Raw genomic sequence first — 27,319 nt, 5'->3', positions numbered from 1 at the left:
GTGATCCTCTGCTACCACACTTCCCAAGGCCCTTGCACTGCTGATACCCAAGGGCTTATGAAGTGGTTTGCAGCTCCTCTACAGATCACACCGGGTGCTGCATTTGCAAGTGCTCCACATGATTTTATTCCCCTTCCTCCCACTGTGCTAGAATGCAGCATCTGTCCCACAACCCAGAGTATCAGCACACGTCCCCCAGCACACAGTAAGCCTTGCAGTCAGTGCCACTGCCACAGTGCCACATCATACTCCCGAAGAAAAACTGTGAACCATCTCTTTAAACAGCATACTCTTTCCTTTATCAGCCCATCGCTCATTTTTCCTCTTTCCCCAAAGAAGCAAAATATTCCTTGCTAATTTATCCCACACTTTAATATTAGAGTTGCTTGATACCTTACATTAACAGTGCTTTTTGTTTTACAGGGCACAAAGACAGACATAGTCCTTTCCCAAGGAGTTTGCACAAGAGGACACAATTTTTTTTGTGCACTAACATTCCCTGATATTGCTCACCAAAACAAGATATATAGAGAGAATGCAAAGAAACTAACAAAAATACAAAGGAAATAAATACTTTCATGGAAGGCTCAGTAGACTTAAAGACTTGGTTAAAGTTAGGTACTCAGAGGGATTAGCTCTGGACCAAACTCTGCAGGCAAACTTCCAGATTAAACTACATACCCTGGAAGAGCCAATTTATCATTTCTTTCATAAATCAAAAGGCAATTCATACAAACAGTAATGACTGGTACACTCAGAATCAGAACTCATAAAATTAAAATTGAACTTTATACTGCCTTGTGTATATGCCTTAAAATATGGTCTGTAATTTTGTCATGCTTAGCTTGTGATATTTCAAATAGTTTATAAACTGGTCAGGGTAAAAACACAGCCTAATTGTTCAAGTGCCTTAAAAGCTATACAGGTACCATATGGTGATGCAAGCAGTACTCTAGAATAAAGTGCAGAAAACTCCAGGGTTGACCTTATAGCTGGTCAAGTATTCTCCCTTTTTAGAAGAGGGGTTGAGGTGCATAGAGCAAGTCTCAATACATTCCATTTATCTACGTTGTTCTTTAACTTTTTGTTAAATGGTATTATAATCATATTTTACAAGAGGTTATTGCAAAAAAGATTTGTGGTAGGAAAAGGCATAAGGAATTTTCATGCTTGTAAGCAGAAATCAGATATACTGGTAAGAGAAATAAGATGTCAGGTTTTAAAAGTGGGTTATATGTAACCAAGAGAGGGGAAAGAACAAGCCAGAAACACCACAGTTCTTTAAGGTTGTGCCACCTTTTTTTTTTTTTAATACCTCAGTCAGGTATCAGTCTCATGGGCAGCATATGGCCTACTGGGGCAATGGTCCAGGACAGCAGTGTGATTTCGATTGCCTTCTTTCTCCAGGGAATCTCAAAAGTGTGCAGCAAACAGGCTACAAAGAATGTTGATTTTTCTGGTATTACTCAGCTGATTCCCCACCATCAGCCCACTGGAGGTGAACAAGTGCTCCTGGGTGTATGGTATGTACATGGTTATGTAGTAAGGAACATGTATGTCATGTATTAGGACACATGAAAGAGGGTACATATGTTAGGCATATGTGTGGAAGACGTTGGTACCTACATATAAACTTTAACAGGATAAACTCTAATAGCAGGATTAAATTACTTAATGTCTAAACACAATGCAGCAAAACCAAGGAGACAGGGAGAGAACTAAAGGGGGGGGACGGGGCAGGGAGAGTAAAGGAGAAAAGTGCAAGCAAGGAAGAAGTGGTTTTCAATAGAATTTTTTTAAGAGAGAGATGGAGGACAGAGTTAAGATTGAGCACAAATCACTGCATGATTTCTGGGTCCTTGTTCTTTATATTACACTGACCTAATTAATTTTACATGGAAAATATGTATTAGAGGCTTTTCCCTGGACTTATCTTACTTTGAAAAAATTACTTCAGCTGTTTGCTCACTCGTGGCATTATTAGCCACACCAAACCACTTTTGAAATAGTAACATTATATGCTTACTTTTTATGCAGTACAATAAACTCAAAACTGACAAAACATCCAAGTTAGACAGGCATGTAGCAAGTACAAGAGCCAGGTTTTCAGAACTGGACAGGTAAACATGACTGATCGCTATTGGGCATCTAACAGTATACACAGTCCCACAAGCAAGAGATGTCTCTTTGCACCCCGATCAGAATTTGGACCAGACGTCAGAACTAATACCCCTCCCCTCACAAATGGTACTCTGCAGGGCATCGATTTGCCAGAAAATACCAAGACTTGAGACAGTCTAAAATTAAGACCATCCTAAGGTTTTTCCAAAGTGTGATGGGATATTCATGTATTGCTAATAATAAATAAGAGAATCCTACTTACTGAATGAGCAACATTTCCTTTCATATTTAAATCTTCCTTGGCACTTTGCCAGGCAAGAATTAACCATGTGCTGCTTAGCTTATAAAAATGGACAGTCTGAGGCAAGATGTTAGCAAGTAATAGGAATGCTATTTTGGTAATTTTCATATTTTAAAAGGTTAGGCTTGATGTCACTTAATTTTCTAACTGAGCAAATCTGAACAAGCTGGATCTGCTTTTACAATGTCTTATACACAGACAGAGATTGAATATATTATTGATTTCATGAATATGCTTATCTTCTAAGTTTACCTCTTCTTATTAATTTATGGAGCATGATGAAGCATACAGGCCTTTTAAGACTCATAGAAACAATCCCCTCAGACACAGAATACTCCCTTCTGTTTCTAAATGCAAAGTGCCAGCAACATACAAAACACACCAGTAACACGGTCCAGGAAGCCAGCTGCCAACCCAAGGGCGTTTCTGAGGGTTTACTGCATTTTTCAGTCTAATTTATGGATTCCTGGGAAGAGCGTTTCCAGTAGCTTTAATTTTCTCCATGTCATCTATGGGAAAGCACAAGCAGCCGAGCTTCTGACTAGCAGGTCAAGTTCATTATCTTGTTACTGGTATCCTCTCAAAAACACCTTTCAAAATCACGCAGACAAAAGAGAAGCTAGCCCCTTCACAAGCTATTATTCCTTAGTTAGCTTATCTAACAAGACTGCAAGCCACTGAACAAGATACAACTTTGCCATTTGGGAACTGAGGCATTTTCTTGTAATCTGTAAAAGAATGAAGGAAAGTAATCACACTTAAAACAGTGCATGCCTCTTCAGCAGTGTCGCATGGATCCCATGAACTCAGTAATTTCTACCTAAAAAGATGTCTTGCAAACAGATACTAGTTGTACAAACTGCTGCTGCCCCACTTCAGCTGTCCTTTCCGTAAAGTGCTTAATAAGCTTTTATTGTCTGCAGATACATTAATGAGTTTTGAGTGTCTTACTTTGCATTTTATTTTGCATACAAGAAGCAAGTTCACTTGCTTTATTTATTGATTTAACCCCTGACAAATATTCTGGCTGCCTCAAATACTACTATGCAGGTTGCCTCAGTGAGATATTGTGATAAGCATTTCTTTCCACAAAGAGCAGAGTAAACTGCTCTTCAGCAAATACATTCTGAACAAATAGTATTTTGAAAAAAAATATTTTCAACAATTCTAATGAAAAATACTGATCAAGTTATTGGAAAAGAAGCTTGGCCTCTTCAAAGAGCAGCTAAAGATTTTTCTGTGAATTCATGATCCCCACTAGGACTGAAAATTAGTCTTTCATGCTTCAGTCACTTGGATAGTCACAACAGCCCTTCGTTGCACGTACGTCCAGAGCAAAAGTAACAGTTTTTATCAATAACTTATCTCTACCTACAATCAGAATTCATATGAAAATTGCCAGATGAATCTCTGCATTTCTAGGCTTTATCCTCCCCTCATGCCCCTTTTCTCCACATTGACAAGTAAACAGGAAGAGGCAGAGGGGGAGAAGCTGGGACATACGCCCTCCGCTTTGGCGCGCCATTCCAAAAGCTTCAGCCGTCACGCCAAGGACAGATGGGGAGAGCCCAGGGACTCCAGCCTCTCTAGTAGCCGTGGCTGCTGTCAGTCCCCCACTTCCTCACTCTGCTGAATCAGCCGTACTCCAAAGGCAATTAATAAGAGCTGACTCCACAAGAAAAGGTTTGTGCTTTAGTGACAGCAGAAACAACTGCTCTAAGAAAATTTTACTACTTGAAAACTTGCAAAGTTTAAAGGTGGAGAGAAGGGGTAGAAAAAGGAGAAAAAATTAAGGAGACATTGAGAGGAAGGGAGGAGAAAAGCATGCCTTCACCTTCATATCTTCTTACTGCATTATCTCCTTCTGTTTCCCTTTCCTATTCCCGGTTTTCACAAGCATTCCCAACATGCGTTCCCTTGAGATGATACAGGACCCAAATCCCAGCAACTTTTCTTGGCTTGATACAACCTTAACGGTAAAGCAGTGTTTCACCAACAGAGGTTTTAAATGTCAAGGCTGCTGATGGGAAAGGCAGAGGTCTCTGCTACCAGCAGTCAGCACGGGTCTGGCTTCGGGCACGCTGCTAGAGCTCCCACCTCCGAGGGAGCCAACACCCCGGTGCTATTTAAACAATACATAACCGTTCCCCACATGTGCCAGGGAAAAGCCTTTCTCCTCTATCAGGTCTGGCAGAGCGGGTTCCCTGCATGGCTCCCCTACCCCGCCTGCCCCCGCGCTTCTCCCCGGGCCCTCTCCGGCACGCCCGGGGGGCCGAGACCGGGGCCGCCCCGTACCGCCGGCCAGAAGCGCTCCGGCGCCGAGGCCTCCCCCGGTCCCCAGGACCGCACCCCGCACTTCTCCGGGGGCGCTCCCCACTGGCCGCGGTGCGGGGACGGACTGGCGGCGCCCACCGCGCCCGCGGAAGGGGCCAGGGACCCGCGCGGGGATGCGCCGCTCCCCACCGCTCCGCCGAGCCCCCTCAGCCGCCAGCCCCCCGGAGGAGGCAGCCGCGGCTACTTAAAGCGCATCCTCGGCGGCAGCAGCCCACCGTGGCCGAGGCAGGAGAGCGGCGGAGCAGCTGGCTCCGGCGCAGGAGCGGCCAGGGCCAGCGGGCAGCCGCAGCGCCGGGCGGGCTGCGGGCTCCCATGCCCGGCTGCGAGCTCCGCGGGGGCGCGGGCGCTGCTAGGCGAGGGGCTGACCCGGCTGCGGCTCTGGCAGGGCGGGACAGCGCCCGTGCGCCAGCGGCGGCGCGGCGGGGCTCCGAGCAGCACCGGCGGCGGCTCCGGCCGGCGGCTTGGCGCCCGCAGTCCCCACCGCCTCTGCCCTCGCTCGGCAGCGGAAAGCCGAGCGCCAGCAATGGCGGCTCGGACTAGGAGCCGCTGCGCGCCGCTCCTACGCTCGCCTGAGCAGCCGCGGCTCTAGGAGGGGAAGAGCAGAGCTCGCAGGGGGGCTGGTTTCCGGCGGGTTATTTATTTCTTCCCTCTCGCTTAAGTTCCCAGCGGAGCGGGCTGGCCGGCACCTGCGCCCCCCACCTGCTTCTCGGAGGGTGAAAGGTGTGGGGAGGCCATGGAGAGCCCAGCGGAGAACCCCAGCAAGGCGGCGGAGTACCTGAAGGAGCTGAACAAGATTATTGAGACGCAGCAGGAGCTGTTGGAGAAGCAGAAGCGGAGGATAGATGAGCTAGAGCAGCAAGTGGCCAAGTTGTACCACGAAAATGCCTGCCTCCAGGACGAGCATCACCGGCACCTGGCCACATGCAGGCTCCAGCAGGGCGTCCCCCCCGCGTACCCGGGGGTGCTGAGCGCCATCCAGGAAAACGCAAAGCACGAAAAGTAAGCGCTGTCCGGGTTTGTTTGCCTCTTTCTCGAGGAGGGTGTTTCTATAGTGGGGCTTTCCTTCCCTTTCGTCTCCTGCCTTCGGTTTCCTAAAGCTGCCCGGCGTACGAGCCCTGGGAAGCGGCGGAACTCTCTGCGGCGTGTGCCCGGGAGCGAGCTCCGCTCTGGGTGGGCAGCTCGCCGCCAAGGAGGGGCCCTCGCTGAGCAGCGGTGGAAGGCGGAGGGGGTGGCCTCAGCCTCTACACCCCTCGCCCGGCTGGGTGCTGGTGCCTTACCGGTTCTCTAGCCGGGATCCTGCGGAGAGCGGGCCCTGGGGGTCCGAGCCGCGGCAGCACGGCCGGGCCCCCGCCGGGGCAGACTTCTCTGCCCTCCCTACCTACGGCTTTCTCTGCGGCCACCTCTGCTCGCCGCCGCCGGGGCCCTGGCAGCCCTCCGCGCTCGGGGAATGCCCCGGGCACGCCGCCTTCCTGGCAGAGCAGCAATAACGGGGCGCTGGGAGGAGCGGGGCGACCGCTGCCCTTCTCCCCGTGGCCTCTTCTTTGCCGGTTTGAGTCCTGGGGGTACCCTGGGAAGCCGCTCACCCCTCGGGGGACTCGGGCGTGAGGCCCCACGGGAGGTGCCCGGCGTGTGCTCCCCGCCGTCCGTGCCCGGAGGGCCGCGGCGCTTCGGAGGGCTCTTGGCAGCGCGGAGAGCCCGGGCTCTCGCCGCTAACGAAAGTGACCAGAGGAGGGGTCAGTAAACATTGGCAGCTCGCCACCGCGCGGGCTGACTTGTGCCCGTGGGAGCTCGCCCATTTCGAAGACGCGTTCGCTCCAAGCCTTTGCATCTATTTCCAGCCTCTATAATCTGTAATTAATCGTGCGCTTCTTTGCAGCGTACGGAAAGCTGCTTAACTGTGCGCGATTCTTAAGTAACAGGAATTCAGGAATAGCAATAACTAAAGTCGTGGCGCTTACCCGACGTGTTTCTACTTCTGGAAAAGAATTTAAGACTTAGTTTTACTTGAGTGGAGTGGGAAAAGCATGCATCATATTAAGAGCCCACTTCGCTGCTCTGATACAACACAATGGGCTATTTGTAATCCGGTGCGCTCGGATTCCTTATGTTTATAAATAAGCACCTGGCTCCAGACGGCAGTTTTCTTCAGCCACCGAGCCAGCGCAGCTCTCCGCTGCCACCAGCCCCGCGGGAGAGCCCTCAGAAACGCCTCTCGCCGCTCCGGGCGAGCAGGGAGTGAAAGCTCCTCGCCAGCCTGAGGCGAGGGCTGCGGGTGCTGCCGGCTGCCGGGACGGCCCTCCGCGGAGCCGGGACCCTCGCCCTGCCGAGCGGCGCGCCCGGGGCCGCCTGCCCCGTCCCTTGGGGCGCAGGGTGCAGCCGCTGGGGTCTCTCTCCCGTGGGACAGCGTGGGCGCTGCCCTTGGCGGCCCGTGCCGGGCTCCCTCCTGGCTCGGCTGTTTGCCTGCCGTTTTGGTCGCATCTCGCCTGTCAAGGCCCTGATGGTAGCGGGGGTGAGGACCTGCGGGGAGGGATGCCTCCGAGGGAACCCGGGGGAACTGCCTTAGATCCTCGGGTCTCTTGCTGACTACGTGTGTGCCCCCAGCGGGACGATTATGGTAGGGTAGGAAGTACTGCTGCTGACGGAGTCCTGAAATTGTGGTGCTCTGAAATAGCGTTTTCTTAGCGTACTGTTGTGGAGGTTGAAGGAGATGTGGAAGGGGTCATTGGTCACTCAATGCCCCCTTTGCCTGCTCCTGTTTCCAAATGCCTTGTACCTGTCCAGTGTAGCAGAGTGGAAAGGGAAGCAACTCTTCCTCCCCAGCTCCTTTCTTGCTGACAGAGGGGGTTAACACTGAGGGTTTTGGTTTTTTGTTTGGTTTTGGTTGTTTGGGTTTTTTTGTGTCTCTGTGTGTGTGATGCTGGAGTAATCATTTTGGGCTTTTTTTATAAACAGAGATGTCTCTATGAGAAAAAAAAAAAACAAATAGCTCCTTAAACAGACTAGAGAGCATATGCTGTCATTTAACAATCAATCCCATAGGAGAAAGAGCTATTTCTGGAAAGTAATATTTACACAAATCCTACCCCATGCACCCATGTCCAGTACCCGAGAATTTTTTGTGGTTGTGCTTCTAGTACAAGATGTCAACTCAGCTATCTTGTCCCATTTGTCTCTTGCAAATGACATTACTAAAAATTGTACAAATGGCTTGCCTTGTTTGATAATATTTCTCTTCTCCAGCCCAAGACTCATTTGCAGAGCCCTCTTTGGGCGGGCAGCTCTGGGGACTCAGAGGCTTTTAAGTCTCTTAAGTGGATTTGACGCTGGGATCAGAATTAATCTGGGATATTTATGGCAGAGTTGTATTGCTTTGAGGCATAGCCTGCAGGGTTTAGTGGGGAAGCTGGGAGACAGCCCTCTCTGTGAGTCTCATCCTGGGCTGGGCCCTTTGCCCACGTGCATCTCTGTGGCAAGTCAGATTTTTCAGGGCCACCTTCATCTGAGGAATACAGCCACCCCGAATCATCCCATATCTGTTTGTAGTATCCCCCTCCCTTTGTAGGGAGCGAGCCTGTTCTCTTCAGGAGACCCTGCCTCACTGGGTGGGTGGATCTCGCTTGTGGGCTCCCCAGCTGCGTGGGCTGGGGGCTGTGGCAGTGCCTGCTGAGGCTCCAGCTGCCTGGGAGCTGGGGCAACAAGCCAGCCACAGGATCAGTTTACTCTCTGGCTGGTTACAAAAGATGGAGGAAGTCTCCAACCTGAAAAGTAGAAAATACTATTGTTTTAAAGTCTCTTCCCAGTCCCAGCCACGTTATCTTGGCTTTCTGAAAACCTAACCTGCAGATTCTGGGTGTCTGTAGCTTCCCATTCAGAAGCTCAGTCTCGGTTTCCCCAGAATTAAATGTGATGTGCAGCTTGCATATGTTTGGGTGGGGAATAAGGATCCCTTGTTTGCTGAAGTTCAGTATCAGATGTCAGTGATGTTTGCTTTGGGGATCTCTGGTGTTAGGAGAGAGGCAGTGTGTGAGATGGCACATCCAGCTTGTTCCCTCCTGCCCCCAGTGCACAGACCTCCCCCTGTCTTCTTCCTTCCAGTGGCAGCAGAACCGCTTTGTGCCCAAGTACCAGCGGTGATCATTGCTCTTCCTTTACCCTTCAGTACTTCAAAGATAAAGTGACTGGAATGCTTTTTAAAGAAACCTGGGCTTCTCTTAGTCAAATAAATCGAGAAATCAGTACCTCTAGGAGGTCATCTATAGCACTTGTGCATTGAGACTTGCATAGTTTTTTTTTTTTCTAAATTGCTTAAACTCCTGTCTCTGCAGCAGTTCAACCTGTGTAAAGTGGATGTGGATCACTGCCACTGTAGTGTCAAGGAAGCTGTTTCACGTTGCCAGATGGTGGTTAACTTGTGTGATACAAAAGGAAGCATGGAAATGTTATACAAGACAATATGCTTATGATTAGTTCTTACACTTAATAAAAGATATTTTAAAAAAACCCAAACAAGAAAAAACCCACAAGTCTTGAAACTTTTCAGTTCTTACAATGGGAAGAATATACAGCTGAAGACTGCTTAAATAATTCGGAAAAGGTGGCATATTTGTCAAAATTCTTTAGCTTGATCTCTTGTGGGGTGGGGAGCTGTTAATGAGTCCTGTAATAAACTCCTGGAAATAAAAAAAAAAAAAACCAAACCAAACAGTCCAGTAAGGTAAAAATATTCTGGTTTGTGTCCTTCTAAAAAAGGACCAGAGTAGAAAGTTAGTTCCTTTTGTGTAGATTGCTATCTGAGGGAGGGAGGAACAGAGGGATGGATTAGCAGGTGCAGATGTGCTCGTTATCTTGCAAGGAGGATATACCAAAAAAGGTTTGGGTGCTGTTTCACTTAATTTTGTAGTAAATTGCTGAGTGTAAATCAAACTTAAAATCTGCAAGTGGAATTGAGGATAATTGGTTGATTACAAGGCTTTGTTAGATGTAATGAATCAGCATGTTAAAGATAACAATAGGTATTTAACTCATTACATTGCACAAGACTAATTTTCAGTTAATCCAGTTCATTTAACATTTGAGAAAATAGCAAGAACTTCTAAAACTCAGCTACTCAGTGTAAGGAAGACATGTTCAATACATCCCTTTTGGTAATGCACTTTTTAGTGTAAATATGTAAAAACAAACATACTGGATCTTCTGAAATCTATAAAAGTGCAATTTTTCCAGTGTTGAAAATTCAACACTGGCATGTTATCAACTTAGGGAGTGATATTTGTACTTAACCTAATCAAGTTAAAAACTCTGCTGCTTTTCCACTGGGAAAGTGCCCAGTAAGAGTTTGAGTAGGAGGTAGAGAATAATTGTCTGCTAAGATAGAATGGTCTTAGAGGGCTGTTATTTGCAACTTAGTCTAAATTCTGGACCTGGCCTGACTGCTTTATTTTTAAATGCATCTAGGACTGGCTTTGTTCTCTGGGGAAAAATAGTCACAATTCAGAGCTTTAAAAATCCTCACTGTGTTTAGAAGATACTCTGTCTCTGCTGAGGTGTACTTAGTGCAATCTACTAAGTGGAAGTTGTTGCTCTGGTGATAGTCACATGTGAAGGCTGCTTGATGGCCTACATAAAATGAGCTTGTGGCTTTGCATGTCGCTATTGGCACTGAATGCTACCCGTGCACACAGTCTCAGCAGGAAGCCAAAGATTGCATTAGTGTAGAGACCAGCCTGACTTTTTTTTTTTTCCCCTCCAGAGATGTACTTTACTGAGACAGACTGTTCATATGACGTAAATCCTATTTCATTGCCTGTGCTGCAGCTTACTTTTGTTTGCTTTGGTGAAGTAGAGGTATCCAACATCTGTTAAAGTATGCTCATGTTTGGGCAAGATTTTGCTTTCTCTGCTTTCTTGTCAACAAGGATGTAGATGAAGTGCTTTTGTTAGGTCTTCTTTCTCAGTCAGCTGTGTAGGAAAGTGTGATTTGTGACTGATAGTCTTGCTGGAAGAAGTCTGCTGTAGAAGTGCAGTTATTGCTAAAAGATGCACCTCTACCTATATAGCTTATTTTGCTTATGAAGAACATATTTAGGTGGAAAGCATAGTTTGTGTCCAAAATGAACACTTTACTACCACAGTGTATATATATTCTGTCAGTCCTGTAGCATATAGGGATGGTGTAGTTCTGGGGTTGGTTAGAATGTAAACTTGCATCTTCAAATAACCTAAAACAATTCTGCTCGTTTTATTTTCAATACATAACTGGAACAGTATGACTACTGAGCTATGAGAATAAGGATTTGACACTGAAGGGAGTGCTTTTGCTTTTGAAGCATTCATTTCAGCATCATTAGTGTATTTGTACATCAGCAGATGAGTGAGCATCTCTTCGAACAGGCATTTGTTGTTCTGGCAGGCTGCAGGAAATCAATAGTGGGAAGATGTATAATAAGACCTGAACTTGCTAACTAAACTCAACTAAATTATTTTGGATCTCTGTTGAAATATTGGCAAATTCTTGTACTTAACATCTGCTAAATTATAACAGGTAAAGGCAAATTAATTTGAAAAATGATGTGTACTGTATAACTAATAAAACAAGTATTTAAAGAAGAAGGGGTGGTGGTGTAAAAGCACAGTGATGACAAAATAGTATGCTGGTATCAAGAAAGTTCCTGGAAATCACAAGAGGGAGAGAAAATATGGTCTGTAGAGAAAAAGGCAAAAACACATGCTATTTTGGGAGAGGAAAACAAATGCAGCAGAAAGTAGCCCATCCTATAACATAATGAGTTTAAAGATGGTTTCAAAACTTGAAATGAAGTAAACCTGTCCCACTTAAAGCAGACCAGACATAAAGAATTGTGAGTACTCAGTGGATCTGAAATCATTCTCTAATGAAGCCTTTTATTCTGTTGACACAAGGCACAACTTTTGGACTTCCTGACTTTGGAGTTCTTGTGTTCTGAACTTTAAAAACGATATATGTTTCCATGCTAGTTAGTGCTTTGATGTTCTTCCTTATGAATTCACTGTCAAGGAAATGGAAATGCACTTCCAAAGATCTGCTTGTGGAAAATATTTGGCAGCATTCATGGATCCCAGGTCCTCAGTGAGCAAATGAGAGCTGCTGTAATTACCATGAGTCAAGTGTATGTCTGAAGATGCCCTTCCGTCTCCTCCAAAAAACCTCATTCCAAAACAAGCCTGTATATGATGCTCTATATGCATATATGCGTGTAGTTCACCAGCATACTGGTTACTCTCCATTTCTCATGTGAGGCATGTAATGGAAGACCTGAGTCTTAGTCTGCTAGTTATTGCCAGAAAACATAGCCGTGAGTTCAGTATGATGGCCTGTGTGGAGCAGAGGCACTCAAACTCGAGCAACTGTGTCCTTAACTTCTCATGAAAAGTTGCTAGTTTGGAACAGTGTACTGTTGTCATAATAAGGCAATGGCTCTTGTGTCAATCCTAAAAATTAGTGTAATCTCTGATGTAGTAATTCCCACTTGTCAACAAAGTGCATTTTTACATTTTTAAATTATATTAGAGGGATCGCACTGAACAAGTACGTAGAAACATGGGGTTAGGGGGAGCAGGAGCAGACCTGTTTTTTACAAGGTGCCAAGCACAGTGCTTTTGAAGAACTTAGCTTCCTGATGAGTGACGGATGCTAAACTTTGTCCTTATCCACTTAAAGTAACAAACTTTTGGGAGAGCGTGAAGTATAGACATACGCATTTCTGAATCTGAGTTGCAGTTTTGTTGGCCTGGTTATTTGCATAGGAAGACAAATCTCCATCAATCCTTAGGGAAGGTGTCTTCTGGCCAAAAATAAGTTGCGGCTTTTTTGAAAACCTGAAGCAAAATACATCACATTCAAAGCAGTATCTGTAGGAAGAGCTTATTCAATGGCAGATCACAGAAGCTATGAGGAAAAAAGAAGGTATTTCAAGTTGTTTTCTTACAGCATACTGATAGGGGGAGTAAATTATTAAAATTAAAATAGTGAATTATTAAATGTTTCTTGCAAGTAGCATTTCAAAAAGCTTAATTTCATTTTTTACACCCAGTAAAGCTGGGTGGCTTTTATTCTTGTGCTGGTCAGTGATGCTAAACTGGAACTGCTGTGCTGGATTCGATGTTGCATGCCGGACCATGGCCTTTAGATGCCGGTTTCTGCATAGAGCAGTTGCAGAAGTACATGGGTTCCTCCAGGACTTTCTTAAGGGTATGAGGCTGGTTAGGAACAGCCACAGTTGCTCCCTCTGCACTTCCAGTTTTGACACTCTTTAATTTTGTGGGCCCCTGTATGGTACAGCTGTGCAGACCTGCAGAGCATCGCAGTACACTGAATTTCCCCCTGAGTTTATGGCTCATTTGGGATTACATGGGAAGAGTTGCCTATAAAGTAGGCAGCCTATACCCAGATGAGTTAAGTGTTTGTTATTTAGAGCCCTTTTTCTTTCTGAGGGCTCCTGCCTGCTGGATGCAGGTGGCGAGGAGGTCATTTCATGCTATTCACTGAGAGGGTATGTGGGAAGCTTCTTAGGTAAGTGGATTTTGCAGGCCAGAAGTACTTCCTGATGTGCAGCCTACACTTGCATTATTCTAATTTGATCCTATCATTTCTACTCATACCCTCTCTATTATGTTAATTCCACCTTTTTTGTGTTTTGCAGCCTGCAGATACTTTTAGGCTATTCTTGTCAGTGCTCCTGTCTTTCATCTTAGCTCAGTGAGCCTGTGAATGAGGTGGTCATAATTTCATTCTGCCTGTGTCCTTGCCTAATTGTACTATTCTCCCAGCATAATTGTTGAATTAGAAATCTGGATAATATGAGCAGGCTTTGGTACAGTAGAGCAGTGTGATTTGACGAGATAGTATATGCTTGTGCATTCTGCTGGATTTTAAGTCTTTGGTAGCTGTCCCTGATGTGGGCTGTTTCTTTCCTACCCTCTTTGCTAGGGGGCTCCTCTGCAGATTCTTCATGGTATTGCTTTGAAATACTAGAATTCTTAGTGGCTGTAGCTTACTGTGTTACAGTGGAAGAAATGCTGGTTTGTGCTAGCTAGAAATGTGGCCAAGAAATGTTACCCTTTTATGGTCATTACCATGGTATTACAGTTAAGGACAGAAGTAGGAGTAAGAGGTGTTTCTTTAGTCCCATCTGGTGACCTGTTGTTTGCCCTTGGCAAAACTAAGCGCTAACAATGATTGCTATTTTACAGATGGGCAAGTCAATGTTAAAGTTAACAATAACCTATTAATAGGTTGTTCAGAGATTTAGTTGAAAAATGATTGCGTTAAATACCACCCTTGAGACAAACAAGCTTTTTTAAATCCTGGGTTCCTTCATGGCTATATACCAACTTGTTTGTTTTTAATGATATTATTTGTATGGCTAGTGTAAGGAAAAACTAATAAATGTTGCTGCAAAGTGGCCAAAATATCTCAACAGGGTGAACGCTGTAAAACAGAACAGCTTTCATAACAGAATCTGAAAACCTGAGTCTTATGTTCTTCAAACAGCTAGGTATATAAATGTATCTTTTTGTTTGTCAAACTATATAATTCTGGATGGAGTCTGACCCCTCCGGATCCCAAAATAGCAGCTGTTCAGTCTCAGTGACGTTTGCTCCCTCTGCTGGCTTGTTTTTTAAACTGCTTACCAGTTTCCTCCAGAGAGTGTGTGTATATATTCCTATACGTACATACAGTGTAGAATCTGCTTTTGAATGGTAGCATCTGTACTACTTTTGCATCTCTTCAAAGCATTAGAAAGACTACTATGAATGTGGCTGAAGATTTCTCATGAGTTAAGTTTTTTCTTCTAGTGTCTTAAAGTGCAGAGGGAAATTTTCCTTCAAATAGTACCATTTTAAAATATACACAGAAAAGAAATTACTCTGTAAGGCATCTGTGTAGACCGAATGAGTCTTATGGCTGTTCTAGATAAGAAAAATACTGCTACTGAGTAGCTCTCTAGCAATTGATTGAAACATAATATACATTATTTGTATGTTAATAAGGTTTCTAGTCAGACTTTCCTGACAAACATGAGTAGAGACAAAGACATACCTGTAATACATCTTTTACTGCACGACAGTAATTCAGATTTACTAAGGGTAAATAGCCCTTTATTCTGAATAATTAGACAAATAGAGCAGAGGAAGGAAGATGGGGAAACAATCCTCCTGTCCTTTTTCAAAATTTAAGATGCAGCTAGGAGGTGATGTTCGTCAGGGTTTCTCTATCTTTGCTGGATTTCTACTAGCTGAAAGTAACTGCAGGTGGTGTGGACCACTCATAGTTAGGAGCTTTTACTCTTTTTGGGCATTGGAACATGTAGCTATAGGGCGAACAGACTGAAGTTCTGTTAACAAGCCAAGCTTGCCTAAGCAAGCACTTTTCCCAGGCTGTGGCAACTGCTTGTGCCCATGTCTGCAAACTGATTTCTGCCCTAAGAGTTTAACTGACAAGTTGGACTGTCAAATGGTACTTGGTAATCATGCTAGAAGGGATAGGTTCTGAGTTGTGGAGGGTCTTGGCCTGAAAGACCTATGAAAAAACTTTAGGCTAATGAAAGCCCTCTGCTTCCCTACAGAATGTGAACCATTGTCTTGTGGACATAGTTTCACAAGTGTGCTTTCAAGAAAGAGAAGACCTCGACCATTTAATGTGGGGTTTTTTGGTTTTTTTTCTAGCCACCTCTACCAATTCTCTGCCCAGTTGAACAATAGTTTACTGTGAAGACAGCTTATTAGTTCTGCAGCTTAGTTTCTACAACTGTGCCTCTTTTTGCATTCTTTTTATTGGGTATATCTAAAATTTAGGTGTAAATTTGAGTAGCATAAGGTCTATGTGTGTTGAAATGACTATTGATCAAGGTGAGATAATGGCCCACTTTCTGAACTTTGTACTAATGTGCATTTATACTAGCACTTAAAACAATCCTTTCAGGATCATATTTGGAGTCTCTAAAATATCATATTTTGATGTTGGCAGCCTGTTTGGAATTTGCTGTACTATTTTTGCTGAGTGGATGGAGTTGTGTAGCACTTCTAACAATCATGAACCAGTTCTCCTAAAGTAATTCTGCCATAGTAAGCAAATCCCTACCAAATTTCCAGGCTGCCAGTGTTGAACCAGTATGCACCAAGCTGTATATTTGAAGAAGTTTGAATTACTGGCAAACTGAGTTGTTTTTAATATCCTTTCTGTTTATTGAGAATGATGCTAAAAGTACTATTTATGCCACCCTCTGTTAATTTCTCCCACCGCTAATTTTCAAGCAGTTTGAGTTCTGTGAAATAGATGTTTCATTTTGCTGCATTCAGACCTCTGCTACCTTATGATCAAATTCCAGCTCCTGGGAGGACTTTAGTTTTCTCCTGTATTTTTCCACTGTGGAGTAGTGAACGGATAGATCTGAACAGAGAGGGAGTATTTTGCCTGTACCATTCTGCAGCATGGCTCTGAAGGGAATGCCTGCCCAAAGAGGAGCCTGAGAGGCACAACTGAAGTGCTCTGTGTGTAGTTGGGTGTGTTAGAGTGCCATGGAGATTATTGCATGGTCCAGGGTGTGTGAAAGCTGTTTCATGAAGTTAATTACAGATGACGTTTAGTTTGGCAGTTGCTTGATGGGTTCAAAGTTGAATTAGAGAATTCGACAGTGTCTACTGCTTTTGCCTAATCAGCTGGTGACTTGAGGGGCCTAACATGCTGCCTTTCCTTAAAGGCTTCAACGGCTCTTGTGTGCTCTCTAAAAGTTGGGAAAGCAGCATGAGGAATCCATCTTGTCTCCTACACAGTATAGAAGACTTTTTTTGTTTTAGTCCTTAAGATTATTGCCTCAGTCAACTTACTGTTGAAATAGTCTTTAAAACTGACAGCAAGCAACTTTCATCAACCTTCAGTGAATACTATAAGGATCCCTGTATAAGAACATTGAGTTGTTTTGGAGCTTGGCTTCTGCTACAGTGAAAATGGAGTGTCTCCAGGTTAGAGTTACTCAGAGATAATTACTTGTCATGCCTAGGAAACACTATTGTAACCAAAAAAAGAATCTCTTTGAAGTTCTGACTGCTTTTAAATTAGGAGAGCAGTGATTGATTGTTATTGAAATAATAAGACAAGGCATACTGGAATGGTAACTTCTTTACGAAGGTGTAAAGGGAGAGTATCAGCCTGAATGCCTCCCTCCTGCTGAGGAGAAATACTGGAGTGTGACAGTTTTTAACAGTGGCTTGCACACTCTTGGATCAGTAGACCTCAATATCTAGTTGGGGCTGGTTACAGATACGAAATGGGATATTTTAATAAGATGAGGTGAGCATGACCTCTGCTCACTTGACTAGTCTAAGTTGCCTCTATTTCAGAGGTTCACTGCAGCAACATCTTGTTTTTAATTGTCTTTCTACAGATGTAATGGTTCTCTGCTCATGCATCGTGTGTCCAGGGAAGGTTGCAAACAGGCGTTAATCTCCCACCCTGCAATGCAGCTGGGATATTGTAATTGTGCTAAATTCAGAGGGACGACTTAGTAATTCTGGTCACGATGGCTGCAGTGGAGGGTTTGCAGAGAGCTGAGCTATCATTCTTCTTCATTCTTGCTGCTTACCTTGCCACATTCGCTTCATCTTCCTTTCACCAATGATTTCAAAGTAGAAACTGGTTCAGACTACATTCTGCTTGATAGTCTTTTGTTCCCTTAATAGTTTCCTTAGTGAGGCAGACGTGTATTCCTACAGAAATGAAATTTAAGCAGTTATTCAAAACATCTTGATATATCGTCATTTTAAATTTTTGGCCTGAGTGTCAGGATCCGCTGGCACCATGGACCCCAAGGTGCGTGTGTGTGGTGTGCTGTATGTATGCACTGCATTTTAGACTGGCTTTCTTTAGATTATGCAGTGGTGTCCTTTGCTCATGAGTAGATAGGGCTATTTATGTTAAAGGTCCTCAGTAAAGCAAGAATTCATAGTAGTAGGAATACCCCTTTGATTTTTTTTTTTTTAATACTTGCTGCTAGGAGTTGTGATTAATGGTTCCTTGTGGAGAACAGGTGTATTTTGACCTTTTTTCTTGTATTCCAACTTTATATATAGACCTATAGCAGAAGCGCTTGATTAATCTTGTTTTCAAGTTGGGGAAAGTGTGTATACTTCAAAGAACATCTGCTTTAATCTGTTGTTCTTTCTACTTAGCTTTCTGCTTGACCTAGGCAGGACTGTGGATGGCGATTCTTAAACTGTAAGTGTAACTTTGTTAGTAATAAATCATTTGCTAAAATGAAAATTTTTTTTTATGTTTTTCTTGATGTTTAAAAAGACAAAAATGGCCTATATCATCTTGTGTCTTAATTCATGCACATAACTTAGCTGTATAGTGCCATAGAAGTTATCAGGCTCTAGTTACAGAAAAGTAAAATGGTTATGTCTGACCCTTCCTATATTTGGGAGGATTTCCTAGTAGTCTTTTCTTGTGTTGATCTCCCCTATTTAGAGATATGAAGAGTGATGTATTTATATGCAGGGGGTAGGGCTGTGATCTAATGCAAATGAACCAGCTAGATTTGAATAAGGTAAAATCTATATTCAGCTTTCAGGCTTGATTCTATTTTGAGCTTTTAATTGAGTCCACCTCTTGAGTGCTTGAGGTTTTCATGTGTTGAGAGAACGACTTTGTCTTGCAGAAGAGGAGAAAACTACCTTTTTTCTAGTTTGACTAAGGTTGTAACACTGGTGCTGGTACAATATTAACACTGACATGGAGTGCTCACGCTGCCTTGTGTGCTTGTATTTGTGGGATTAGTGGCTGTGCTAATCAAGTATTTGGAGATGTACTTACTTACCAATGGGGAAAGGGAGGAGAGTTAGTACCACAGGATGGTAATCCGAATGCAAGAACTTGTTATCTGTGAACTTTTTCCCAGATGGCTTGGGAAGAAAACTTTCAAGGCAGTGATCCAAGACTCTTCTGAGACTGCAGGGGTAATTCAGTAGCTACTCCCGGCTTGCATTTCGAAAAAAAAATTCTGAAAGGGTAATAAAAACTACCTCACATTAGGTATGTGAAAGTTCTTAAATATAAGCAATAATTTGTGACTTTTGATTTAATTCTAGTGGTGTGAAACTTGATGGGCCAGTGCTAGGCTCCTGCGAAAATCTCATCCACTGTAGCTTTAGATGGAGTACACCTCAGTGTGCTTGCTCAGTGTTTAATCAGAGGGTTATGCACAGGCAACTGTGAACTCTGATGCATGAAGAAGGGGAAGCAGGGAAATAATTGCTGCTTCTGCTTTGCCCAGTTGTGGATGTTATGTCCTGTAAGTTTCCTGGTCTTTGCTGCTTAAAAAAACGAATAGTTGGACTTGAATCTGGATTCTCTGTGAAGCAGCACAGGCTGCTTTTAATCCTAAAAAAGTGATTTCCATGCTGGTGTCTCTTCATAGCAATGTGATTAAGGGGGTTTTGGTTGTGCACAAGTGTTAAAGCAGTATAGTCTTCTGTCTAGTATTGGGTAATAGATGAAATCTCATGCCAACATGAAACAATTCATAATTATAAGCTGTACTCTACAGTGAAGTCCCACAGTACCCTGCATTTTCCCCTTTGACCCATACACACACCTGGGGCAGAAATGTTGTCATCTGAGAGCTGAGACTTTGATTGTATATGTGAAGTCAGATAGCAGTCCAAGTGTGTGTGAACATGTAATTTTCTTAGTTGAATTTCTGGTGTTGAAATCTGATCTAGGTAGTAGACTAGGAGGCTAAATGACAGGTAAGTGTCTTCAGGGTTTCAGTTGGAGCTCACATGTTAAAGGAAGCTAAAAATCCTTATAAAAGCAGAAAAAATGTCATGTCTTCCCCCCCACCCCACACCCTCTCTGCTCTCTTTCTCACTATAGTGACAACTTCAAGATGGTATAAATTTGCCTGTCTCAGAACTTATCAGTGAGAAACTGGTGCTGATATTGGTGCTCAAAAATAGATATCAGGGATTCATCTCATAGGGTTTTATGTGCTGGGTAGTGACTTTCCCCACCTGCATATTTTCAGCCATCTTATGACTTCCTACAGCAAACTTACCTTTATCCAAATGTATCTAATAAGAATAATTCTTCACCAGGAGACTGAGGGTTGTCTGTCCTCTTGCCTGCTCCCTCTGAAAGCAAGAAAGTATAATTTTTTTAAAACACATTGGAGAGTTAGGTAACTTTTCTTCAGGAAAGTGCATTCTGGCACTGATCTTTACTTACTACATAATGTGATATACCCCCAGAACTTGCTGGCATAAGCCATGATCTTCACCTCTAGTTGCTCAGGAAAAACATATTTCCTTGACCTTACTTACCTCTAAGGGCTATGTGCAGTGTTAGAAACTTGTTTGAGTATTTTACTCTAGAGTAAGGAAAACTGCTAGTAAATCAGGTACCAATCTGGTTTGTCTGCTGAGTGAGTAGTGCATAGTCTGAGTCTCCTATCTGTACTGCTGAGAGACTGTCATTGTTTTAAGTAACTCTTTGCTATGTGGACATCTTTAAAAAACAGGTGCTTCCCAGATTTTAAAGGAATGATCAGAAGTTATTTTTGTAAATGTGGCATGGTATGACCCTCTTAAGTTGTTTCATGAGTCATCTTGCTGTGAGTGAGGGAAGTTATTAAACCTCTTTAAATAGATGAAGAGTCCCTTTTAGATAATGTTATTTAATTGAGAATATACTTTGCATATGATAAGTTATGCAATGAACCTTGGTATTACCAACACATTTAACTAACTTAACAAAGGTAACTGACTTGACAAAAGTCACCGGAGCCTTGTTTAATATTATAGCTTGTCCAGGTTTGTAATTTTGTCAATCTTCATACATTATGCTCATGTGTGCTCTTGTATTCTGACTAAATGAATACGTTGTGTAGAAATGACTGTTTGGCAGCCTGCTATTGTAATAATAAACCTTAACTAAAACTGGTCTGATAGGCTTTGTAATTTTTGGGGTAAATCTAGGGTCCATAGGAGACTGGCCAGTAATCACAACTGAAGGGCAGGTTCTCTTGCCCGTTTCCTCTGAGGAACAGTTATGAACTGTAACCAGCTTAATAATGAATACTTTTTGAACCAAGCCCTAAAAATATAACTCTAGATTGTTGGGTTTATCATTTAATTTAGAATCCAGAAAACTTTATGAAATGTTCACTCCTGTTTTTATAGATGTGGTTGCCATGCTGAGTGCAAAATGTGGGAGTTAGTGGCTTTCCTTTTAAAACTGTTTTATGAAAGGAACTAAAAAGACCGTTTAGAGACAAATAGCCAGTTTGTAAGTCATCATGCTCATTGGTAGTTGAAATGCCAACAAAATATCTCAAATCTGTCACCTGCTCAACTAAGCACAGGATTTTCACTTTACTCCTTCTGCTCAGCTGAGTAGATGTTTCTATTGGTGGAGAGTTAACTGGGCAAAATTCTCATTCAGGCAGAAATGATTGCTAGTAGTGATCTCTTAACTATTATAGATCTGCTCCTTTTCCAAATAATGGGATTCTTTCAAGAGTCTGTCTTAATAATTGATGTCCAATATATTATGTTATCGTCACCAATTAAAATCCTTAAAATAAAGAAAGTAACAGAAAAGACTCAAGTGTGCTGCCTGTGGCTTTCTGCCAACTTATCAGGTAGTGATTTTAGTTGAATATGAATTCTTTGTCAGCAACAAAGCTTTTTGTTTTACTTGAGCAGGTGTTTCTGAAGAGTAATGACAATGTAGGGTAGCTTGATTTCCATGTATTAGGTAGATTCCTGGGAGATGAAAAAACTTAAATCTCTAATTAGAAGTCTGACTTAGTTGAAATAGAAAGCTAAGTTGTAATAAGTAGTAATGCCTGGGGTGTGGTGATAAGTCAAAATAAACTGCAGTGCCTTGGGAATTGTGAAGCTTGTGATGCTGTCAAAGCAGATAAGTTTCTCTTTTCTCTCTTGGCTAATTTTGTGTTTAATATAATGTTCAGAGGGACTATCGCTCTCCCCAATACACTTGAGAAAATGCAGTGAATGAAAAATGGTTGACCACATTAGCTGCACCTTTGCAGTTTGAGACATCCTATATGATAACTGTTCTTTGAATTGAAAAATCTTCTTTTAAAGTTGATAAATTCCATTGCTATTTTCCAGACGCAGATGGGTGAATTGAGCTTAAGTATCTTTGCAAGGACATGTTTAATGTCTGATGTCCTGGCTCCTAGTCCAGACTAAGCGCATGTGAAAAACAGTATCCTTTTCTCAAACTGGGAAACAGGGCAGCAGGATGACTTCTTGTCAGTGTGGGCTGAAATCCTGGTTAGTGTACAGCAAGTGGGCAAGGGGATGTCACGGAGTGGGTCTGAAACCAACAAAAGAGAGGGAGGTGAAATACAAGAGGATTAAAACTTGAAGAATCACTCTTGTACCGTTGATAGAAATTCTGTTCCCAGTACAGGAGTATCAAAGTAGGTGTGGCATTGATGAGTTTCACTGGCTCTACTAAAATAAATAGCTCTTGTTGATTTACTTGAGCGTGCGAACTAAGGGATAGCAAATCCAAGGTCACTCTAAATGCATGTCTGCTCTGTTCTTATACTACTTGCATGCCAGCAAAGGGAAGCTAAATAGAGGTCAGGGCTTCTACTGGAGATAGTTATGTTTTATCGCATGATCTGGCACTGTCTTTACCTGACATCCCAGGTATGGATTCAGTCCATACGAAGCATGTGAATACCCTTGCACATCAGGTAAGATGTCTTATACTTGAGGACTTAGTGGGCGCTAGCTTGTTGTCCTGGTGAACGCAAGAAGAAAAATGTCCCCCTTTCCAGGTCAGCATGTGCTCAGTTTTGGAGTTTGCTGCTAGATCTTTCCTAGGTCTTCTACTGAGACGATTCTTTAGTATATTAGTGAGGAGGATATTCTCTGTTCGATGCAATTCTAGTAAACACTTGACTGCTAATCAAGTCCTATGATTTTGTTTATAATAATCTTGTAAGGATGGGATGGAGTGGGCAAGCAAGCTGGCTTTTGTGGTGCTGATCCCTTGCCACGTGTGTATCTGTATTTTGACAAGAGGGAGGGGTTAGGTACTTGCTTATGTAGCAATTGAATGTCCTTGGCATATGTATATGTAGCAAAAGTACATTGTTCTGATGTTCCACAGTATGAAGAAAAAAAAAAACCACCAAAAAACAGAAAAACAAACACACACACCCCCCCAACCCAAACCACAAAAAACCAAAACCCTGTCTTAAAATATCATGTCCCCAAACAGTGTAGGTATATCCTGGGTTCAGCTGAGACAGAGTTAATTTTCTTCCTTAGACTAAATTATTTATTGGCATAGTTTATGATCTCTCTTGTGACTGCTATATTTAGACAGCGAGTGACTTTATTATTGTTTTGCATTTTTCTTTCTACTAGCCAATCTCTTCCTCTGTTTGAAAGGAGAATGTTTTCTGTAAATCCTGGTGCTTTTCTGAGGCATGTTTCCTCAATCAAGAGGAGAGCTTATTTCTCATGTTCTGTTGTAGTTGGAAAACAGTGCTTCTAGGAAGCTTGCTTCTGTTTACTCTGCCTAGCGCTTCTAAAAGCACTACAGATATCCCCTCTCAAATTTAACTTTCTGCATTTGCTTAGCTTTCCTAAACTCCCAGGAGTTTATATTTGGGGTCCATCTGTTGTCTTGGCCTCACTTGACAATTTTACATGGGCTTGTTTCTTCTCACTTCTTTCATGTGGATGTCAGTTGTTTGGATTTATCTTCAAACTTAACACCAATATCTAATTCTTTGATGTTGTACTACCCACAGAGCTGCAGATATTTTTATTTGGATGTGACCAGTAATCCACTGTTAAGCATCAAAGTCAGTGTTGAAGACTTCCTGTTGGTAAAACAGGATTATAAACATCAAAAGGTAGCTACACAGCACAAACTTATTAACTATTAATTATGTTATTTCTGTGTGCAGTAGTTACTTTTGGATTTGCTCCTTTAGTAGCTCTGGGAAAAGGGCTGTTACTGAGGTGGCTGGGTTATCTTCTGCACTATTGACAATGTGATTCTTCATAATGGAGACTGAGCTGAATTAATACATCACTGCAGTAAGAAGGAAGACTGAAAAACCTAGCCCTGCTCACTAACTTGCTTTGATAGCAAGAAAAAAAAATCACATTCCCCTCCATAAAAATAAGGTGAACAATAACTTATACTTTAGAAAACTTCCTTTCCATCTACCTGCCAGTTTTTCTTTAAAAAAAAAAAACAACAACAAAAAAACCACACCAAAAAACCAAAACCTCTTTCTAATTCCAGTGGATTTCACATCATGTGCTTTATTTTGCCTTAGTCAGGCAAACAGCAAAACAGCCACTGATATTCTTTTGTCCTTCCTCATCCAACAAAATATTCTGTGGTTGTTGCACAGCTGGAGTGAGTACTAAATATAGCACAGATAGTACTGAAGGCAAAAATAAGGTATCTCTGTGTTAAACACCTCTCCCTCCTCCCTATTTTCAGATAGCATTACTTTTTCCCATCTTATCACTCTGTGCACTTATTGCTAGTATAACCTATCTGCTTGCTGAGGAAGATTGCTCATTCAAGGAAACTGCTGGGTGGCTAAGATGATGTTCAGAAATGAGTGTTAGTCTTTTTAATGCAACTTAGAATGAGCCTAGAATGCATCATTATTCTAATTATTTTTTTTTACTTTGCAGAAGAAAAAGATGTCATTTCTATCTTGCCTTCATGTGCTATGAAATGTCGCCTGACTTGATAGGCAGTGATTGTGTAGCTGTTGCTAAGTGTAGCAACCTTAGGGGGTGGAGAGTGACTTTGCTGTGTACTGTTTGAAGTGGCAGTAATTTTCCCTCCTTGAAAAAACATTTTTATAGCTTTACAAGTAAGAGTGATACGGCATAACTTATAACTGGAGGCAGTGAAAATGAGGCATAGTGAGATTTTTATGCTGAGATCTGTATTTTTATTAAAAAAAAATATCTTTTAATGTAATACCTACAGCGTATTTGACTAAGCAATCCATAATACCTTGTTTTTTTCAGTGGTTATGTTACTAATGCATGAAACATCCAAATACAGTTTCACCTGAGAAAGCCCTTAAATGGTCCTCTTGTATAGTAGCCAGATCCTCTTTATAAATTGGATTTTTATCTGGTTTTGGACTTTAAAGTATTTAAAGTTGAAGGCAGATTTTTTCACTGCTTTCTTGAAGAACACTTTTCTACAACTGATATTATAATGATTTCAGGTTACTGGCATTCTAGTATGTGTTCTTAGAATCAGGTTTTCTTGATATGTTTTGATTTTTTTTTTAATTGAGTAAGAAATAACAAGTGGGCAGACTTTCTTGAGTTCAAGCTATTTGCAGTTGTGGGTAGCCATGAAACAATATCCTAGGTCAGAATTGTTTTCCTACTATACAATACTTTAAGCACATGATGAACTTAATGAAAATTCACAACTAGATTATGCTAAAAAAGAGATCCTAGCACTGCAGTAGAAAAGGACAGAAGAAATCACGGCATCGTAGTAGAAAAGGGCATAGGAAGAAGTTTGCTGTTACTTGGACTTAATCATTAAAGATAAAAATCATCACACACACACCCCCAACCTAAACAAAGCCCTACTTCTAAAGCAAAATTAATTGCTGTCTGATCTTTTGTTTATAATTAAGTAAATGGGTTGACCAGAAGTGCTAATAAGTGTGGCAGTTTTACCTTAGGACTCTGAGTAGCTTGTACTGCTGACAAAGCAACAGTATATTTATTAAAATTGTTGAGTGTATATTTTGTTTATTGCTTGGGCTGCCAACAGACGTGGATTACTGAGTAGCCAAGAATGGCATTCGACAAAGGCTTATTTGACTTACTGCTTTCTATGCTGTACACTCATTACCACCATTTTTAAGTGTGTGTGTGTGTTAGAGATCCAAGCATCTGGTGATAAGGGATTAAATCCTGAATGCATGTAAATATAGCTAGTAGGGCCTTTGACATGGTTTCAGATGGAGATTTGCCATTCACATGTCAGAAGTGTTGGCAAAATCCAAGTTTCATAAAAGTAGGTGTAGAAAACCTAGTTATAGTGCTAGTGCATTTTACTGAAACCACCTGGTGTTGGATCTTTGGCATTAATGAAAAACTTGTTCTTTATGTAAGAAAGGAAAGAAAATCCTTCCAGAACAGTCAACCTAGAAAATATAAGACTTCCCCCTCTTTCCTCTCCTCCCTCCAGAAAAGGAATTCGGAGAACCTACTACATGAAATGCAATTAAAAGGTGTCCGTGACTAAATGTCTTATCTTGCTTAAAAAACATTCACTGATATTTTTAATCCAAAGTCAGACATTACTCCTGTGTTCCTGTTGCAAATACTGAAAAGTGTATTTCAGGAAGAGGATCTGAAGATCAGATAGTCTGTCTACAGTTATTTAAAGAGTAGACTCCCAGCCTTTACAGATTCTGAGGGCTGCCGATCTTTCTTGTTTCGTATCCACCTCAGCAGATGCTGAGGGTGTTGAAAAACTTCCTGAATTTCAGGAGAGATGGGGTCAGCTTGTCTAAAAATGCTTTTATTTTTGGCCAGCTGGTATAGCAAGCTTACCCTCAGTGGTAATCTTATGTCAGTATAATGTGTAACTGAAAGGTCTCAAGATAAATACTTAAAATGAGGAAAAAAAAAAAAAACAAGTACTTTTAAATTGACAGGATAGGCTTGGTGAGTAAGAGAATTCAAGACTTCTTTCCCAAATTAATTAAAAGATCACATACTTAAGTATTGGGAGGGAAGTTCAGGCCAGAGATCATGATAAAATAACAAGAGACAGTAAGCCTTGAAGAGCAAGGAGCAGCCTGCATTAGAATTTGTTTGTATATCCATTATTCTGGAAACCTTCAGTGATGGAAAATGGGTACAGCAGAATTGAACACACACAAACGCTGTGTCTCAAAACTTTGAAGTATGTGTAGTTCTTGTCCCTTACTGATGTCCCTTTGCCTAGGTTGTTATTTCGGAGTCAGTTTTGGGTGCTCAGTTTGTTCTGTAGAATGCCTGGAACTCCAGTCTCCCAAGAAGTGAGTGAGATAATTTAAACCTGCTGCAGATGACATAGCTTCTCAACTAGAAGATTCTTTAACAGTAGGGTGAATTCACCTGTTGATGTAGCATGACCTTTTCTTGGTGGAAGTATAAGGTGAAATTCTAGCTGAAAGATAAAAGAATAACTTTAGTCACCTTTAATGGCTTTCCAAATGCAATTATGTTATTTTGATAATTTTATGCTGAGTTTGGAGCTAGATGGTTGTTACCTGAAGCTTTTCAGAATCCCTAAGTGTATATATATATATTTTTTTTTTCTTCCTGCTCATATGAGGGCTGGCAAATTGAACATACTTTAAAACGAGCAGTGTGAGTACTAGAGCAGTCATCTGGTGCGTTAATCCATGCTTTACAACTTCCAGAGCTCTGTTTGATTTCTGAGGATAGGTCATGTGTAAGTGTCTGCCTCCCAAGCACATT

The 27,319-nt window shown here is 42.2% G+C and overlaps 2 protein-coding genes across 7 annotated transcripts in view; one reads left to right on the top strand and one right to left on the bottom strand.

The window, feature by feature from the left end:
• LOC148050189 (uncharacterized) overlaps window positions 1-5,664 on the bottom strand; it is a 41,835-nt gene extending 36,171 nt beyond the window's left edge. Inside the window, exon 1 of the mRNA XM_087744289.1 lies at window positions 5,532-5,664. The gene's annotated coding sequence lies outside the window, so the exon portion shown is untranslated. The remainder of the gene's footprint in view (window positions 1-5,531) is intronic.
• IQSEC1 (IQ motif and Sec7 domain ArfGEF 1) overlaps window positions 5,174-27,319 on the top strand; it is a 355,322-nt gene continuing 333,176 nt past the window's right edge. For all 6 annotated transcript variants that reach the window (XM_087743584.1, XM_087743583.1, XM_009464893.2 and 3 more), the window contains exon 1: window positions 5,174-5,755. In XM_087743584.1, coding sequence (XP_087599710.1) covers window positions 5,490-5,755 — 266 coding nt within the window. In that variant the 5' untranslated portion in view covers window positions 5,174-5,489. The remainder of the gene's footprint in view (window positions 5,756-27,319) is intronic.

This window comes from Nipponia nippon, unplaced genomic scaffold, assembly GCF_047370975.1.
Source record: "Nipponia nippon isolate SJK-2023a ecotype South Korea unplaced genomic scaffold, ASM4737097v1 scaffold_9, whole genome shotgun sequence".
NCBI classification, from domain to species: Eukaryota; Metazoa; Chordata; class Aves; order Pelecaniformes; family Threskiornithidae; genus Nipponia; species Nipponia nippon.
This window is presented reverse-complemented; position numbering and strand designations above follow the sequence as displayed.